General features: G+C 32.3%; 3 protein-coding genes across 5 annotated transcripts; 2 read left to right on the top strand and 1 right to left on the bottom strand.

Annotated features, from left to right (window-relative positions):
• The first annotated feature begins 3,536 nt into the window (after positions 1 to 3,536).
• LOC108453875 (uncharacterized) lies at positions 3,537 to 7,013 on the top strand. Its single transcript, XM_017752231.2, has 3 exons — positions 3,537 to 3,794; positions 3,912 to 4,115; positions 6,450 to 7,013. The coding sequence occupies exons 2-3, from the start codon at positions 3,924 to 3,926 to the stop codon at positions 6,807 to 6,809; spliced, it is 552 nt and encodes a 183-aa protein (XP_017607720.1). The 5' UTR covers positions 3,537 to 3,794; positions 3,912 to 3,923; the 3' UTR covers positions 6,810 to 7,013.
• Positions 7,014 to 7,059: 46 nt separating this feature from the next.
• LOC108453876 (guanine nucleotide-binding protein subunit gamma 2) lies at positions 7,060 to 9,822 on the bottom strand. Its single transcript, XM_017752232.2, has 4 exons — positions 9,348 to 9,822; positions 7,519 to 7,571; positions 7,369 to 7,413; positions 7,060 to 7,257 (listed from the first exon to the last, which is right to left on the bottom strand). Exons 1-4 carry the CDS (start codon positions 9,453 to 9,455, stop codon positions 7,173 to 7,175), a joined length of 291 nt encoding a protein of 96 aa, XP_017607721.1. The 5' UTR covers positions 9,456 to 9,822; the 3' UTR covers positions 7,060 to 7,172.
• Positions 9,823 to 14,662: 4,840 nt separating this feature from the next.
• LOC108450700 (vegetative cell wall protein gp1-like) lies at positions 14,663 to 16,415 on the top strand. 3 transcript variants are annotated; one of them, XM_053018841.1, is made up of 3 exons: positions 14,663 to 15,202; positions 15,769 to 15,852; positions 16,057 to 16,415. In XM_053018841.1, exons 1-2 carry the CDS (start codon positions 14,695 to 14,697, stop codon positions 15,813 to 15,815), a joined length of 555 nt encoding a protein of 184 aa, XP_052874801.1. In that variant the 5' UTR covers positions 14,663 to 14,694; the 3' UTR covers positions 15,816 to 15,852; positions 16,057 to 16,415. The 3 variants fall into 3 exon arrangements, with proteins under 3 accessions (XP_052874801.1, XP_052874800.1, XP_017603923.1); XM_053018840.1 differs by having other exon boundaries at positions 15,769 to 15,860; XM_017748434.2 differs by lacking the exon at positions 15,769 to 15,852.
• Positions 16,416 to 17,840: the final 1,425 nt, after the last annotated feature.

Raw genomic sequence — 17,840 nt, 5'->3', positions numbered from 1 at the left:
ACCATCACTGCTTTTTCTTAAAGTAGACACAACTGTCAAAACTACTTCTTTTGAAATCATGAGAAGTCATAAAAGAATCAAACCTCTTGTACCCTTGTCTTGGTGATTGTTTCAAACCGTAAAGGGACTTTTTCAACAAGCAAACATAGTCCTCTTTTTCGAGACTATAAAACCTCTCGGTTGTTGCATGTAAATATCTTCCTCAAGTTCTCCATGCAAAAATGCGCTTTTACATCTAACTGCTCAAGCTCCAAATCATGCATGGCCACAATACCAAGCAAAGCTCGAATCGAACTATGCTTAACAACTGGAGAGAACACATCTGTGAAGTCCACTCGGAATTTGATCAGTAACCCTTTGCAACAAGCCTTGCTTTATATCCGGGTTCTTCAACTCCGAGTCCCTCTTTCTTTTTAAACACCCATTTACAACGAATGCCTTTTTACCTTTAGGAAGTTTTACAAGATCCCATGTTCTGTTTTTTGTGAAGTGATTCCATCTCCTCTTGCATAGCAAACATCCACTTTTTCGAGTCTTCACACTAATCGCCTCGAATAATTAAATGGCTCTTGATTCGCATCTATATCTTCAGCCACATTTAAAGCATAAGCAACTAGATCAACCTCGGCATACTTCTTTGGAGGTTTAATTTCTCTTCTTGTCCTGTTTTTGGCGATAGAGTATTGCGGTGAAGAAGCAACTCTATTCTCAATTTTATCTTGGCTTGAGGAGTTGATTTCGTATTAACGATGCTCCACCGCTTTTGGTTTTCTTTATTGGAAGAGTCTTTAAGAGATAAGTTAGGTAGCATAGCAGTTTCATCAAAAACAACATCTCTGCTAATCACAACTTTTCTATTTTCAGGACACCATAACTTATAGCCTTTTACACCAGCTTTATAACCAAGAAAACGCATTTAATGGATCTCGGTTCCAATTTTCCATTATCAACATGAGCATACGCAGACACCCAAAATCTTTAAATCGAATAATTAGCGGGATTACCGGACCATACCTCTTGTGGAGTCTTTTCTCAATGGCAGCGGATGGAGATCGGTTGATCAAAAACATGCGAGAGGTCGCTTCGCCCAAAATGACTTCGGTAAGTTGGCATTTGACAACATACATCGAACTTTCTCCATGATCGCTTCGTTCATTCGCTTCGCAACACCGTTTTTTTTGTGGAGTATGACGAATCGTCAAGTGTCTCATGATCCTTCCGACTTGCACAATCTATTAAACTCATCGTAAGCGAACTCTAAGCCATTGTGCAGACGGAGGTATTTTATCTGTTTTCCCATCTGCTTTTCAATCATAATTTTCCAAGACTTAAATGTGGAAAACACATCGCTTTTCGCTTGGAAGAACGCCCAAACTTTTTCGGAAAAATCATCAATAAAGGTTAGCATATAATTAGCTCCACCTCTCGAAGGCACTCGGACGGCCCCCCAGATCGAATGGATATACTCCAACGTTTCCTTCGTGTTATGGATTCCTCTAGTGAATCGAACTCTCTTTTGCTTCCCAAAAACACGGTGCTCACAGAAATTCGGTTTGCAAATTCCTTGCCCATTAAGAAGTCCTCTTTGCTTAATTCGCCATGCCATTCTCACTCATATGCCCTAGGCGATATGCCAAAGTTTAGTAATATCATCATCGACAAGGAAGAGGAAGCGGCAATTGCATCACCGAGAATGAGAGAACCACAGAAAACATATAACTTGGCAATCTTTCTTTGCCCTTTCATCACAACAAGGACCCTTTGAAATCTTTAAAACCCCACTTTCATTTGTGTATCTGCACCCTTTTGAATCAAGAGTACTCAACGAAATTAAATTTCTTTTCAATTCGGAACATGCCGCACGTCACTAAGTGTTCGACAACTCCATCAAACATCTTAACTTTAATTGTTCCAACACCGCGATTTTACATGAAGCATTATTTCCCATCAAAACAACACCTTCAGACATCTTGTTTCATAAGTTGTAAACCAATCCCGATTGGGACTCATGTGGAAGGTGCAACTGAATCAAGTATCCACTCCTCGCTTACTTTAGAATCATTGATGAAGCAACTAGAAGTTCACCATCATTGTAGTCTTCTACAACATCGACTTCACCAAATTTTCCGGTTGTTTTCCTTTTGATTCGCAGCCTCCCTTTTAATCTTATTTTGTAGCTTATAGCACTCAGATTTAATGTGCCCTTTCTTCTTGCAGAAGTTGCAAGTTTTACCTCTGTTTGAAGATTTCGATCTACCCTTAGATTTACCACGAGGATTCCGTTCCTGTGTTCTACCACGATCATCATCAACATTCCAGTCTTGTCTCCCACGAACAATGAGACCCTCTCCCTGAGAGTTGGGTTTAACCACAAGATGCTTCATCTTATCATACGAGGTTAAAGAATCATAAACCTCATCAAGCGTGAGAGACTCATGGCTATATAAAATCGTGTCTCTAAAGGTTGAATAAGACGGGCAACGAACAAAGTAGAATCAACCCTAGATCTTCCTTATCATCTTGAACCTCCATGGCCTCCAAGTTTGAGAGAATTTCTTTAAACACTTTGTTAAGTGTTCGTGTATGACGCACCTTCCTCCAAACGATGAGCATAAAGACGCCGCTTCATATGCAACTTGCTTGTTAGAGTTTTCGACATACATATTTGTTCTAGCCTCTTCCATAATGCAATGGCAGTTTTCTCTTTCATCACATCCCGCAAAATTTCGTTGGACAAATGCAGATGTAATTGTGTTAATGCCTTTCGATCCTTACGCTTCTTCTCTTCATCTGTTAATGTCGAAGGCATCTTATCTATCCTAGCAGGGCATCCTTTAGATCCATCGTGCAAGAAGCGCTTGCATCTTAATTTGCCACAACGCAAATCGGTGTTGCGATCCAACAATGAATTTCATACTTCAAAGACGCCATTACCGTGATCGAGATGAATAACCCTAAGCTCGATACCAATTTGTGAAAAATAAAATAGAATAAAATAAATAAAAATAAAGAACACATAAATTTTACGTGGAAACCCTTTCGGAAAAAAACCACGGCAAGAGGAGAAGAAAATTCACTATGTCGAAAAATTTTTACTCTAATACAAGAGGAATAGACTATGTCTATTTATAGGCTTGCAAAGCCATATTCTAGTAGGATTGAAACACCTTATCCTAATCAATATAAAATAGATGGAGTTTAATAAGGTTTAAAACCTTATTCTAAAATAAAATAAAAGAAGTCTAGTTCTATATGGATTTTACTTTTATTTTATTTTCCATCGTATTTTATTTAAATAAGAATTTGGGTCACTTAATTCTAACGATTACTAATATAAGGCGTACAATTACGCGTATAACATAAGAATATAAATTATAAATACAAATATATATTCTATCAACTACAATTATATATCAAATTAATTCAACACAAAACATAGCAGATGAAAATCCGAAGCCTGAATCAAATTTTGTGTGCATAATGTATGCAAGTAAAAAATGTACAAATGAGAAAAAAAATGGCAAAGTGGCCACCAAATCATCACTAGTCATACACGTCACCAGCTACCGTGTCCAATAGTCCAAGCATCAATGCCCCTCTATCTCTCCATTCTATTTCTTCTTCTTTTCCTCAAAAATTAATTTCCACTCTTTCTACAAAATTTTCCGAAACCAGATCGGAAATTCCCTTTCGTTTTCCCCCAAAAGGTTTCCAATTTCCCCTCCTTCAGGATCGACGCTAGACTATCCATCGCCACCGTTCATCATCGTCTCAGCCGCCTCTCTTAAAACCAGGTAAAATAATGAATATTTTTTTTTGTTCTTTATTTTTTTAGATCCGTTTCATTGATCGGGTTATATAAAAAAAGGGTTGATAATTGATTGATTGGTTGATTGATTTTTTTTCTTAAGGGATACGAAAAGATGGGAGCTTTCATATCGAAGTTCTGGTTCATGTTATTTCCCGCAAAGGAATATAAGATTGTGGTGGTTGGGTTAGATAATGCTGGCAAAACGACGACGCTTTACAAGCTTCACCTTGGTGAGGTTGTTACTACCCATCCTACTGTTGGTAGCAACGTTGAAGAGCTTGTTTATAAAAACATCCGTTTCGAGGTATTCTTTCTTTCTTTTTTTTAATTTTTAGATGTATTTACGGTTTCTCAATTATTTAATTTCCTAGTTTTCATTTTAATTAATTTTATTGAATTTTCTTTTGTTTTCGTGGAAAAATTTGGTGGATTATAAGTTCAAAACTCAAAGGGCCTGTTAATGTATTAGTGCGTTGTTAAATGGCTTGAAATCTTCTTAGTAGATTCGTTTAGACTTGGAAAATAGGTTTAAAACTTGGAAATCTTTTGTTTAATTTTCATGCCATGATTATGTAGCCAATCAAATGGGTTTTTTGCTGATTGTGAACCATGGTGAATATCTTCATAACTGTGATTTTGTTTTATGAGCGTTATGAAATGAATCCACACATTTGAAGGGAAGTCAGTTAGTACATAGCTTTTGATGCTAGGTATTCAGAAATTCGTTTTTGGACCTCTTTTTTTTTTTTTTTTTCATAACTGCAAGTGCTCTCATCCGTTTTAAGGTTCGAGCTTAATTTTGTTTGGACCGAAGTAGTATTTAGTAAAGCCCTTTCAATAGTGATGACTCTAAGATTTGAACTTAATCTAAATGCCCGGGGGAAGAAGAACCGCGCCACTTCTTTTGATCACCTATTGGTAATTTGTCTTTTGAACTTCACCAATACAAAAAGCATTAAATTCAAATATAAACTTCATCAATGACAACCCCTCATATCCAAATCCCCCTAAATCTTGTTCAGGCCAGAGTGGTATTCAGGTAAAGCCCTCCCAATAGTGACGACTCCAAGATTCAAATTCAGTCCAAATGCCTAGGGAGATGTCCACTGCCACTGTCTCTGATCACCTGTTGATAATTCATTTTTGGAACTCCAATACAAAAACCATTAAATTCATATTAAACTTCACCAATGACAACCTCCTATCCAAATCCCCCTAAAATCTCAATGCCCACACAGGCCCTACCACCACCTCGCTCTTCTTTTTCTTGTGTGTATCTCTTTTCGTTCTTCTCCTCCTATCCTGTCTCGGTCTGCTTATACTGCCTGCTCATCTCCTCCTCCTGCTCTAATCCTTAACCCGAGTCCCCTGCTGCCTTGAAGTATTAAACAAGCAAACCAAATACTATAAATAGAAAGTCAACAAGATAGTTCTTGACAACCTAAACTCGTAGATTTCCGCTGGAACCATGAGTTTTTGAGTTTTGGCCTGGTTTGTGTTATGTGGTCTCTTGCTCTGCATGTCTCCAACATGTTTTGATATTTTGTTTTCTATCCTACTACTTGTTACTCTATCTTATTTCATACTCTATCTCTCTTTACTTTGTTAAAGGACAAAAATTTCTTTTAAAAGGGTATCAGTTTAATGGAAATAGTGAACCTTTATCTCAGTTAATTTCTGCTAAACTGCATTTGCAGCGGCAATCAACCACAATTTATGTGAATTATTTTTTTCACAATGCTATTGAGGCTTTTTAATGGTGGTGGATGGGTGTCTCACCCTTGAAATAGCAAATGCAGCGCCATTATGATTTGAAACCCTAGGTTATACAACTCTGATGTATCACAGATTTGTTTTCTAATTTCCTGTAGGGTGTGTCAACTGTCAAGAGCTTTGGTACTACCTACTTAGAAACCTATAAGCTCATCTTACTAGTTCTGATGGAAAGTGCATTATGTGATTTCAGTAAAACATACTACTGCCTTATATGATGTGAATATTTATCCTGTTTATGTCAAGGTTCTTTTAAGAGACCTTTTTTTTTCCCCTCTTGATACAAAGCCTAAACTGCCCATAACCTCTGATCCTTTAAGTGGAGGATATTATGCATTTAAGCACATTCGAACCTACATTCTCCAGGTTGTTGCAACAACAACAACGTCAACCGAGTTAAGATTCAATCAGCCTTTTAAGAGATTTTTTTTTCTCTATACAGATAATGAAATGACATGAAATTGTTTATCCATGTGTGATTATGTGCCATGAAGTAAAGAGATGGAGACACTTTAAATAAGATGAATTGGACAGGCTGTCTTTGTTTACTATGCTGATTTGGTGATTCTGTTCTCAGTTTGCTTTCCATCATTTTCGTTAATATAATCGTCTTTGTTGAGTTACTGTTTCTTTCTCATTTAGTTTGAGTAACTTAACTGCAGAATTCAGTAGTTTAGCTAGCAAGCATCGACTTCAATTATTTGCATCAGGATCTTATTCTTGCTATGATCTTCAGCTTGTCATTATGAAGATCCAATTTTGAAGCAGCCCCTTCTATATTTAAGATTTGTCTTAAGAACATACTGGATAGTGAATATAGATTTTAGGTATCTGCTGGGCACCTAAAAGTTTGTATTTGCCTCAGGTATGGGACCTTGGTGGGCAAGACCGACTACGGACATCGTGGGCAACATACTATCGTGGAACTCATGCTGTTATTGTGGTGATAGACAGTGTGGATAGGGCCAGAATCACCATTATGAAAGAGGAGCTCTTCAGGTTGCTCGCACACGAGGACCTACAACATTCTGTTATTCTCGTTTTTGCAAATAAACAAGACCTAAAAGATGCAATGACCCCAGCTGAGATCACCGATGCCCTTTCGCTTCACAGCATAAAAAATCACGATTGGCACATCCAAGCCTGCTCCGCACTTACAGGAGATGGACTGTACGATGGTCTTGGGTGGATCGCCCAGCACGTTACCGGAAAAGCACCAAGCTGAAAAGGATCTGATCAATGAAAGAACGACCCATTCATTCTCCATATATATATTATGGATTCTGCTGATTTATCACCAAAAAAAACAGAGTAAACTTTTGTGTACCATCTTCTGTATGAACTTTTTCTAGATTGTTTTTAAACATTTCAATTTGCCTCTCAAGAAATTGTCATTTTTATGCACAATGAAATCTTTTTCATTTAAAAATATGAGAATGATGAAAACGTTGCTATAGATTGCTGTAAAATTGTCGTTTTTCCTGCACAATGAAATACATATATCTCACAAACATCAACAACAATGTAAATAAAGCCTCTCCAAATTTAAGATCAAAAAGAAAAAAAATCATCCAAATAAGCAATATTGTCACAGTATCCAACATTTGCAGCCTTGAGATTCCTGGGGACCTTCAAACCATCTATCCCACGTCAGATTTAGAGGACCATTTGTGCTGTCAACAATGGTAAACATACACAATTTTCAAAAATAGTTGAGTTTTTCTTTAATATTTTAAGCAATTAAAAAGGAACTAATAAAAAAGAAAAAGGATATATGTAATCACATTGGAAGGAGTGGATCAGGTGTACTTTCCACTTTACTCAGCATCCTGCCAATTACCATGCATAAATAAAAACAAATTGGAATCAGCTTTTGCCCTTAATTTTCATCTAAATTAAGAATCCAAATTCATTTTTATAGTATTAAAGCTTACTCTTTGCATGCAGTTGATGCCTTCTCCATCTTTTCCAAGTGCTCCAGCTCTTCCTGTGTGTACACGGATCATCACATCAATTTATGGGAAACCATTTGGCAAGAATCGAGTGAGTTTTGGATACGACGTCATATGTGAAAAACGAAGAGTTGGAGCAACCTAATGACATTTTATGTTTCAATCTTTTAAGCATGTATGGTAAGCTGTGAAAGATCAAACTGGAACAACCTCAATGTTGACTGCATCAATATTTTTACCCCTGTTAATATGCAAAGACTGCAAATAATTGCAGTTCCTAGAACTGATTCTCCCTATAAAATAAGGAAGACGAGAACTTAGTCGTTCAAGCTAATTTGGTATCTTTAATTATTTCTCATGTTAGACAACTGAAACTGAAAGAGAAGGCTTCTTTTATTGCAGTCGAAATCAACCTGTTCCGGCTACAAACCACTGTCCTATATATGTACGAGACTATAGCCTGATTAACCAATTAAGGTGCCTTTCAACTTATAAAAGAAACAATTAACGTAATCCAATAAATCTCGGGTTTAATGAAATAAACTTTACAAAAATGTCCCAACAATAGAGGCATATGGACATCAGTAGGAAAGATATGCAAACAAGGAACCTCCATGTAAGGGATATAAAAGAGGATAATGGAGAATAACTTTCTATGTATTTTACCCCATAAATTTTCATGGATTCGGAACAATCAAACAACTTTTGTCCATTCAAACTTTTGATGATAATAAGTAGCACCCTTTGAATTCCATCTACATTCCTTCCCTAGTTGTCGGCAAAAACATATAATGTGCCCTTCAAGTGACGTTCATGAGGTTGACAATTCAAACCCGGTGTGAAACAAAATGCCAACATCTAGAAAATGGATACTAACCGACTACTAAAATCTCAAATTCAGTTGTTCGGATTTTGTCCGAGTAACTTTCAGAAAAAGCCTTCCCATCATTTTGGTGAGTGATGGTAACTTATTCAACATAAAAAATGAAGCAATGACATTCACATTACAAGTTAATAATAGATAACAGAGTAAGCTTCTTTTTCACTGATGCATAGTTATCCAGGTAGATTATAAGTACAGAATACCGATATAGCAATTGACAGCCACCATGCATTAACCAAAAAAAGGACTTGAAAATAAATTCCAAGACACTGAAAACCTGGCAACCTAACATGAACTGCAAGTTCTTAAAGCTTTTGTATCTCGAAAGGAAATATATGGTCACCAGACAGACAATATAAAACATTAAGGCTTCTTCAGATGGGGTCGAGAACTGTTATGACTTCGAACCGACTGGTTCGAGCAAAGGAAGAAGCAACTAAATAAGTTGACATTGAAAACCAGTCCACTAGTGTCCCAGTGAATTAAACTAAAAGAAATTAGTTTAAAGTTCATCGTATATAGCAGAAGGCTTTTAACTTCATTGCCAAAACCAAGAGGACCACCTATGTATTAAAAGTGATCTAGAGCAATACTATATTACTATGTAATTCAAGTTTTATCTAAAGACTACACTTAGTACACTGTTTAAGGTCAATTAATATACTAACAAAAGAAATTTTTTTCATTAACTAGAGACAAGATTCAGCAATTGAGTTCAATCTGTCTTAAAAATAAATAACATAAAGACAACATTCAACAATATAACATCAAGAATTTATCATATCAAATTCAAAGACACAATCAGATAATCAATCAATACAATAAAAAAACAACTATATCAGACAAAAAAACCAACATTTCAGCAGCTAAAACCAAAACCACGAAACAAGGATGATCTCTTTTTTTTTTTTTGGTTTTTTTTACTAACCTCTAAGAATCTAGCTTCTTGGTCTAGCCTTTTGAGTTCAGCTTGTATCCTATGTTTCCCTCTGGTATCAATCCGACCCACCATGGATTGTGATCGACGCGACTGCATCTCCTTTACAATCCTAAAAACAACTTACCAAAGAGGGGGAAAAAAAAACCAAACAATCCCAAAAAAATGGAAAAAAAGGTTGAAGCTTTATTTAGCTTATTATGTCGGAAAAAACATGGGAAGAGAGGGGGCAATTAAGGATGTCCCAGAGAAATCCTCATGGACCCCATAAAAAAGGCTTGAAACAAATTTAGTCAACAACCAATTACTTCTTCTCTTTGAAACAAAAAACAAAGTAGCCTTCTTTTAGGCAAAGACAAATTGGATCTGTGGGGGGAATTTTAAGATGAAAGTGGTGAAACAGAGTTGGGTTTTTGCTCCCCTTGTTTTATTTCTGTTGGCCTCTGGAAGAAATAAAAGAGAATCAAAGAAGAAAATAAAGGGACTTTTTTGAGTTTAAAAATGAAAAGGAAAAAGAAATAAAGGTGGTGTCATTTTCTGTCTTTTTCATTTTAAGGGTGTTGGTATTGAAAGGTTTGGTACAATGTGATTATTCAAAATCCAGCATGAATGCATGATGTATCTTAAAATTAAGGTAAATTTATATTTTGATTCAGTTAATTTTAAAAAGTTTCAAAATTATTATTAAATATTTAAAAAAATTTATTCAAGTCATTAGGTTGTTAAATTTTTCTTTTTTTAAAAAAAGTAGGCTAGTGAGCTACAAGTAACAATTCGGTAATTGGTATAGTGAATTGGTACCTATCCTTTATTCGCATGTGTTCAGATTTTTATTCGTAGATTCGTAACATTTAAAATTGTTTCGTGAAAAAAATTGTAGAAGAAAAATGGAGGAGAGCTTTCAAGGCGATGCGAACCGAGAATGTCACACATTAATGTTTTTTTAGCAGTCAATTACTTCAATGAAAACTTCCAAATAGTTTATTGATCATTTTGTAACTTTTTAAAGTTGAGTGACCAAAGTATAAACTTACTAATAATTTAGTGACCTTAAGTGCAGTTTATCCAAAAATAAATCTGATTAAATATACCCGTACGTAAATTTAGGGTTGGACAAAAATAAATTATTCAGAGTATGTATAGATTTATCCGAAACGATTTACTGATTAAAATTTAATTATATAAATATATTTTTAAATAATAAAATAGATTTTTGGCCAAAAATAATAATATAGTTTGTTTTAATTTTTATCTTTTGGCTAATTATCAAACTTGCTTTTATTTAAAATTTGGACCGTTTATTTAAAATAGTCACAATGTAATTTAATTTTATACTGTGAATACCTCTAGTTATAATTTATAAGGTAATGACGGCAATAATTTATGCTTAGTCCTTATTATCATTTTAAGTACTGGTTTTATTCATTAATGAATTTTTAAGAGTAAATTATGTAAACACTAAAATGGTAGGGATATAAAAATCTCCATATTTCGTAATCACTGGTAATTTTTCTTTCCTTTTAATACCAAAATTATTGTTTAAGGCAAATGTGATAATATAAATTCATTAAACATCGAATGTTTCAATTTGAGGGTTCTATTGATTGGATTAGGTCGAATTATCGTCCGATTTAAAAAAAAAATTGTACAAATAGTCTATTTTAGATGAAAGTATTAAGGAGGTTCTTATATTAGGAGTTACTTAAAATAAATAAATTAATCCTTATACGTTACATCAGATAGAAAATTGGTTTTTTTCAATTAAAAGTTACATCTATTTCTAATGTTAAAAATTAGTTTAGCTGATGGAATAAGTAAACAATTACACGTTATGTGTTATGTGTACCTCGTGTTGATGTACATGACCAGTTTTTAACAGTAAGGAAGGAATTTTAATAGAATGGCTAATTTACTCTTTAATTCAACATATAAAAATTAATTTATCTATTTTTTACAATTTAAAATAATAAATATAAAATTATATTTCCATATTACTAATTGTATTTTGATATAATTAAATTTGAATAAAAAACAATGTTTTTCAAATTATTTAATTTTAAACTGACACAAAATTTTAAAAAATTTCTCAAATCCAGTTGGTGTAGAGCTAAACCTACCGAGCCAAAGGATTATCCAATAAGTCTAATTTTATGTTTTTCGAAAAAAATTGTATATAATCATGAAGTATTTAATTTAATCCACCAATAATAAATTAGTCTACCGCATATTTAATTTTTAAATTTTTATTTATTCTTAAAAATATACGAACCATTTTAATTCTTTGACATGAAATCTTTACTCATGTTTTTCATTTTTAATTATTATTTCTAAAAAGTAAAAGAACAGAAAAGATATCCTTTGAGGCCTGTTTTTTCCCATGCGATGTTTCCAACTTTCACTTTTCAAATGCGAAAAAAAAGTATTGGGATTATTTTCTAATCATGAATTTCAAATATTAAATTCTCGATTTTAAGTTTATTCTACTTGGCATGTTAAACATAATTTTGTATTAACAGTTTTATATATTGAAAATTAAATTTAGATAGCAGATTGAGTATTAATTTGATAGTGTAAATATTGTTGTTAGTGTAAGAAGATATGTGTTCAGGTACGTTAAAGTGTATTATCCTCCTATTTAAAGGTTGGGGGAGGACTACGGGTAGATTTGAAAGGCTCGCCCCAAAAGTGAGAGGGTTTGAACAAAAATATAGACTTAAAAAATAGAGTTGGGAAAAAAACATGAGGGTCATTTTCTAAACAAGCTAGGCCTCATATAAGTTTTATTTAGCCTCGACTTGGCCTGAATTAAAAAAAAAAATTGTTCATTTTTGCTGTTGTTTTCACTATTTGTTGTTGTTGTTTTGTTAATATTTTGATTTCGTTCCGTTATTATATTATTACTATTTTGTTGTTATTGTTTGAATATTATATAACTTTTGTTTTGTTGTTAATTTTACTACTATTTTAGATGTATTTGCTTGTTAAATTGTACATATTTTAGTGTTATTTAAGTTTTGATATATTATATTTTAAAAATTATTTTTATAACAAAATAATAACATAAAAAATTAATACGGGCAAACTCGAGTTTTAATAGTTTTATTTCGGCCAAGCTTGGGTAAAATTCCAAGCCTATTTTTTGGGCCAAGTCGAGTCCAAATCTAGAAAACTAACCTAAAATTCTATTGGTGATCACCTCTAGCTGTGGATAGTTAATAAACATTGTATGACAAAAATAGATATGATAAAATTTATAATGAAATTAATGTTAAAAATTTAAATTTAAATAAAACTTTCTATCAATTAAATATTAATTCAGAGATGAAATGAAAACAAAGAAAATTCCTCACCCTATGAATAGATTTGACTGTTGGGATTTTGAAACAAAACAATAGTGTTCATCTATGATCATGAATAATGAACTATACAAGTCAAATTTGTTAATTGATCAAATGATTGCTTTGTAATAAATTGTCAAATTAGCAATTATGAAAGCCAGTTATGGTTCATTGAACCTTAAATTATTTTGTAATTTCACTTGTGTTTATTTCTATTTTACTAATCATGTTCTTTATTTCATACAATTAATATTATTGAAATTGTTTAACATAATTGAAATATATTAATTATTTTTATAATTGAAATATTATAATAATAAATTCAAATTCAAATTAATAAATAATGAAATTGTGATTATTTTAGCTTCTAATTAAATAGAAATACTTAAATGATGAATTCTAAATTTCTAATGCATCTATTTTATAGCAATAAATTTTTAATTTTATATTATTGAAATTTAAATAGCAATAAAAGTATAACTCAAAATAAATATTTAGATATTAATGAAAATATAATTTAATATGATACAAAGTGCGATCACCTTTAATAAAATATTTTTATGATGATTTGAAATATAATAAAATAAAATATCTTTCTAATGTTAATTTACTAATGTAATGAACAATTAATTGATTTAAAAAATTTTCAATCTCATACTTTTTTTTATATAAGTTTAATTCACAATTTAATTTTTTGGCTTATCGTAGTGCTTAAAGTATTGTTCCTTATAATTTTTAACTGACGTTAAAAAATCAGCTAATTAGAGAATGCCACATAATGCCTTTTATATATTTTTCGTAAAATAATTATAAATATAAACGAGAAACTGAAGGAAGAATGGATAAAGAAACTCACAGAAAACTGAGTCTACGACATCTTGAGGCAATGGACCCGTCTAAACCAATTTAGTAAGAGCCCACCAATAAAAAGAAAAAGACTACAATAGACCCATCTCTAATTCACCACTTCGATATTTATAACTCTAGATTTATTTTATAAATCTTTTAATTCTAGAATAATTAATATGATTTCTTACTTTATTTTTTATATTATATATCGATTTTATGGTTAATATTTAAATTTATAACTTTTCATCTTAATAAATTTTTTAAGATTTAAACTTATATTTTTTAATAAAATAGTTTTTATTACTATCTGACATTTGTTACAACTATTTTATGTTCCTAGAACAACACATAGATTTTAGGATTGAGTAAAACTCAATTCGATAAGAAGAATTAAAAAAATTATATTTAGAGTTAATCAAACCGAGTTATTGGAATAATCAACTCGAATAGTAATTCAAGTTTCGAGTTCGAGTTGAGTTAAATTTTACAATTCGAATAACTTAAATAATTTGAATAATAGATTGGTGTAAATACCTTTTGGTCCCTATCAATTTTAAAATGAACAAATTAATCTCTCTCAACAATAATTACAAAAAAAATTTAAAATAATTTTCAATTATTTAAAATATTTATAAAAATTTCAAAATTTACATATTTTAAAAATTATAAAACTTTAAATATATATATATAAAGAATATATAAAGTTAAAATTTTAAATTTTAGAAATAATAATTTTAGGACTTAAAAGAGTTAATTAATTATTTAAGTTTATCATACTAAAATATCTTATTTATTGTTATTATTTTATTTTAAAAAAATTTTAAATATATATGTTTTGAAATTTACTTACTTTAATATAAAATTAATTATATTCTAATAAAATTTTAATTTAATATATTTAATTTTTTTAATTTAACTTGAATTAAAATAATAAATAAAACTCGCTAAGTCGAAATTTTTCTAAGATTCGAAGCAACGCTCCATTAGATCTTGTAATGACAGGCCCTCTCGACGTTACACGTCCCAAGCTTTGCATGAAATGCACGTATTAAGACACTGTTACACGTAATACGTACACATGTCGATTTCATTTGTGTTTGGTTTCACAAAGCTATATTTTTAACTCCATAAAATTTTCTCTCAAACCAATCATGTTCACTGCACCCAGTTTCTTGAAAATCCTTCCTTTGTTTTCTTTCAAATCAACCACAGTTAAATTACCCATCCTGCCAACAACCACAAAATTATCGCCGCAGTCATCGCGGCGGCTACGCCTATTAGCTGAAAGTTCCTTTGGGGTCCCAATGGAGATTGTTTCGGGTCCAAAGTATAGGCCTCTTTCAGTTTCGCCATCGCCACCGGAGATTCCTAAAACTCCTAAAGTTAACCCTTCCGATGCCCCATTAGAATTCACCACCGGTGACCCTCCGCCACTTGGTCGCCCCGGGCCCGACCCTGGTCCTGATTTTCCAAATCCTCCATTGGGACCTCCTCCAGTTGGTCCAGAAGTAGTTCCTCTCCCACCGCCTGAAGTGGATCCGCCGCCTTCAACACCTCCGGGTAATGTGCCGCCACCGTCTATACCGCCGGAAATTCCAACACCGAGCATCCCTCCTGATATTCCACCACCTAAAAGTCCTGATATTCCATCACCGAAAGGTCCATCCTTCGTTTTCTAGCAAGATGTAGAACTTTTCATCAGAAATAAATGGAATTCACTGTCCATATTATCACAGAGGAAAATGGATATTCATCTTAAAAACGCTTCTTGAATTATATAAATCCAAGTAATATATTTTATAACGTAGCATCTAAAACTTGAATTATAATGATTTTTTTATATAATTGCACTAATTTAGATTTCATTTATCTTTGGGAAAATAATAATTAATATGGATTTTAGTTAAGAATAAAATTCCTCTGTCCCTATGCCCGTTTATGTGCCCCATCACTAATTTGTTTGACATATTCAATTAATGAATATTGAGTAAATTAATAGAACTTTACTGTTTCTCTTGTTTCCTTTTCAATTTACTCCTCCTTCTTCACTTCATTTTCTGTTTACAAAATTTATGTTTAAAATGTATAAACACTATTAATTCTATTAAAAATATATCTAACAAAGAAAGAACTTTCTCTCTAAAGTTCAAAATATTTTTCTGCCCGTTTACTCCTACTCCACTTACGGTATGTTCTGTCATCGATATGTCAAATATAAATTGTAGATCCCGGCTTGCTGCTGACGAGTTTTATCCGTTCCGTTTCGGGCTAGCCTCTCGCCCTTGCAGCGAAAATAAGCGTAACATCAGGTCCTGAGGTGTGGTTAATCGGTACATCCAGGCCCTAGGTTTTGGTTTGAACTGGACACAAGAAATGCAAAGTTACAACCGTAGCAATCGTCCTCAATAATTAGAATGATTATTAACATTGTCATCACTATAATCATCATTATCGGTGTCATCCTCATCAATAATAAGAAGTTCTATACTGATCACCACCCTTCTTGAATGCAGCAAGAGAGAAGAAACGAGAGAGCTTGTTAGGGAGCCATTTGTAAAGTAATGGCTGAGAGATCAGCTCCTCGACTTGTCATACATCTTTCGAATGGATATTGCTAATCAATCCATGAACTTGAACATGAAGTACTAGTGTTTATACTTTTCAATTTTGTTTTAGATGGGACCACGGTGTGTGCTTTGTTTTTTTCTTTAATCCCTCAACGCTTACGATGTCATGTCATCATTACTTGCATGGTGGTTTTCTCTTTCGGCAGATATTATACAAGTGTTGAAGTCTCACTTTGAGCGAGCTTTAACTTTGAAATAAGTTCATTAATACATTTGGCAGTCAATTTAGAACAGTTTCACATAAAGCTCTATATCTATTGCAAGTCTTCAACTTTGGATTTTTTTTTTCATTTTCTTGTTCACTCTTATCAATATTCTTAAAGCCATGGAATTTTTTCTTCACATTAATAGCATCAAGAAGTTCCAATGCATGCTAAAAGTATAATTTCATTTTATCATTTTTTAAGAGGGTAAAGTATAAATTTATATTTATTAATTTAAAATTTTAAAATTTCAATAAAAAAATTCATTTAGGTGTATACTTTAAAGATTTCACACAATAGAGGTATATCAACATTTTAAAACATGAAAACGTTTATAAAAGAATTGTATGCATCTTCAAAACTCAATCGTGTTGTCCTCAATCCAGCTAAAAATGTATTTCTTTCCTATCTCATTCATCATTTCATTTTTCTTCCAATGTAAAAATACCTACAAACATGAAATATTAATAAATATTAAAATTTTATATTTAAAGTTATAATATCTTTTAGCTATTTATTTTCTTAAACTCCATAATTTTTAGGTATAATTTCCTACGCCTTTGCAAACTCTTTTTCAGTTTCATATTTGTAGATAAGTTCGTTAAAATTAATATTAAAAAAAATCTGAACTCTTATATGAATAGTTAAGGTGGTAGTACGTACATAATCAATGATATAATCTGGGCATCACCTTTTTTCTCACACATCGATCGTTCTGATAAATATATTAAATAATCACTCAAATGAATCAATTATTTCACCATACAGTAAAACAACACCAACTATAATTCATCCCAACAGAGATAGTAAAAAATCTGTGTTCTTTATTTGTTTGATATTTTGTATCAAAGGGTACAACATCATCAAAAAGATTGTAGTCTACTATCATTTTTGCATCAACCTAAAATATATTAGTAATTAAATCATTACCATCTAACTATATAGAAAAAAGAACAAAGGGTCTTCAACTTTTATTTTCTCAAAATAATCTAACAAGCTACATGCTTCTCCAAGCATCAAAGATTGTTTCCGTTTAGTTCGCGAATTATTTTTTTGGTCTGTTTTTGTAAACCCCAAACTATCTCGACCACTTGATTCTCGAGAAATCCTATCAAATGCAAGTTTAAGTTGCAATGGTAGCATATGAGCACACGATTTAAGAGCAAGAGAATGATTGTGCTTCTCTTCAAAATCAGTAACTCGATAATTTTCATTCGATTAGCACTTGATAACAATATGAGCCAAGCAATTGGTTCTAGCTTCTTTGTGATGAGCTTTCACCATTGTTTTTTCTTCTCTCACGAATACCTTCTTTAAAACATGTGAATTTCCTTGATGTTACAACCCCGTGTTTTCTGCTCTTATTCACATACTAAAACCAAGTTCTCCGGCATAATCATTGTAGTACACATATGCCTCCATCCCAAGTTTCATTGGTTTGGAAGTGTAAGAGGTACATAATCAATT

This window comes from Gossypium arboreum, chromosome 9 (genome assembly GCF_025698485.1).
Source record: "Gossypium arboreum isolate Shixiya-1 chromosome 9, ASM2569848v2, whole genome shotgun sequence".
Classification (NCBI taxonomy): domain Eukaryota; kingdom Viridiplantae; phylum Streptophyta; class Magnoliopsida; order Malvales; family Malvaceae; genus Gossypium; species Gossypium arboreum.
Note: the sequence above shows the minus strand (reverse complement) of the source record. Positions and strands in the feature narration are given on the sequence as shown.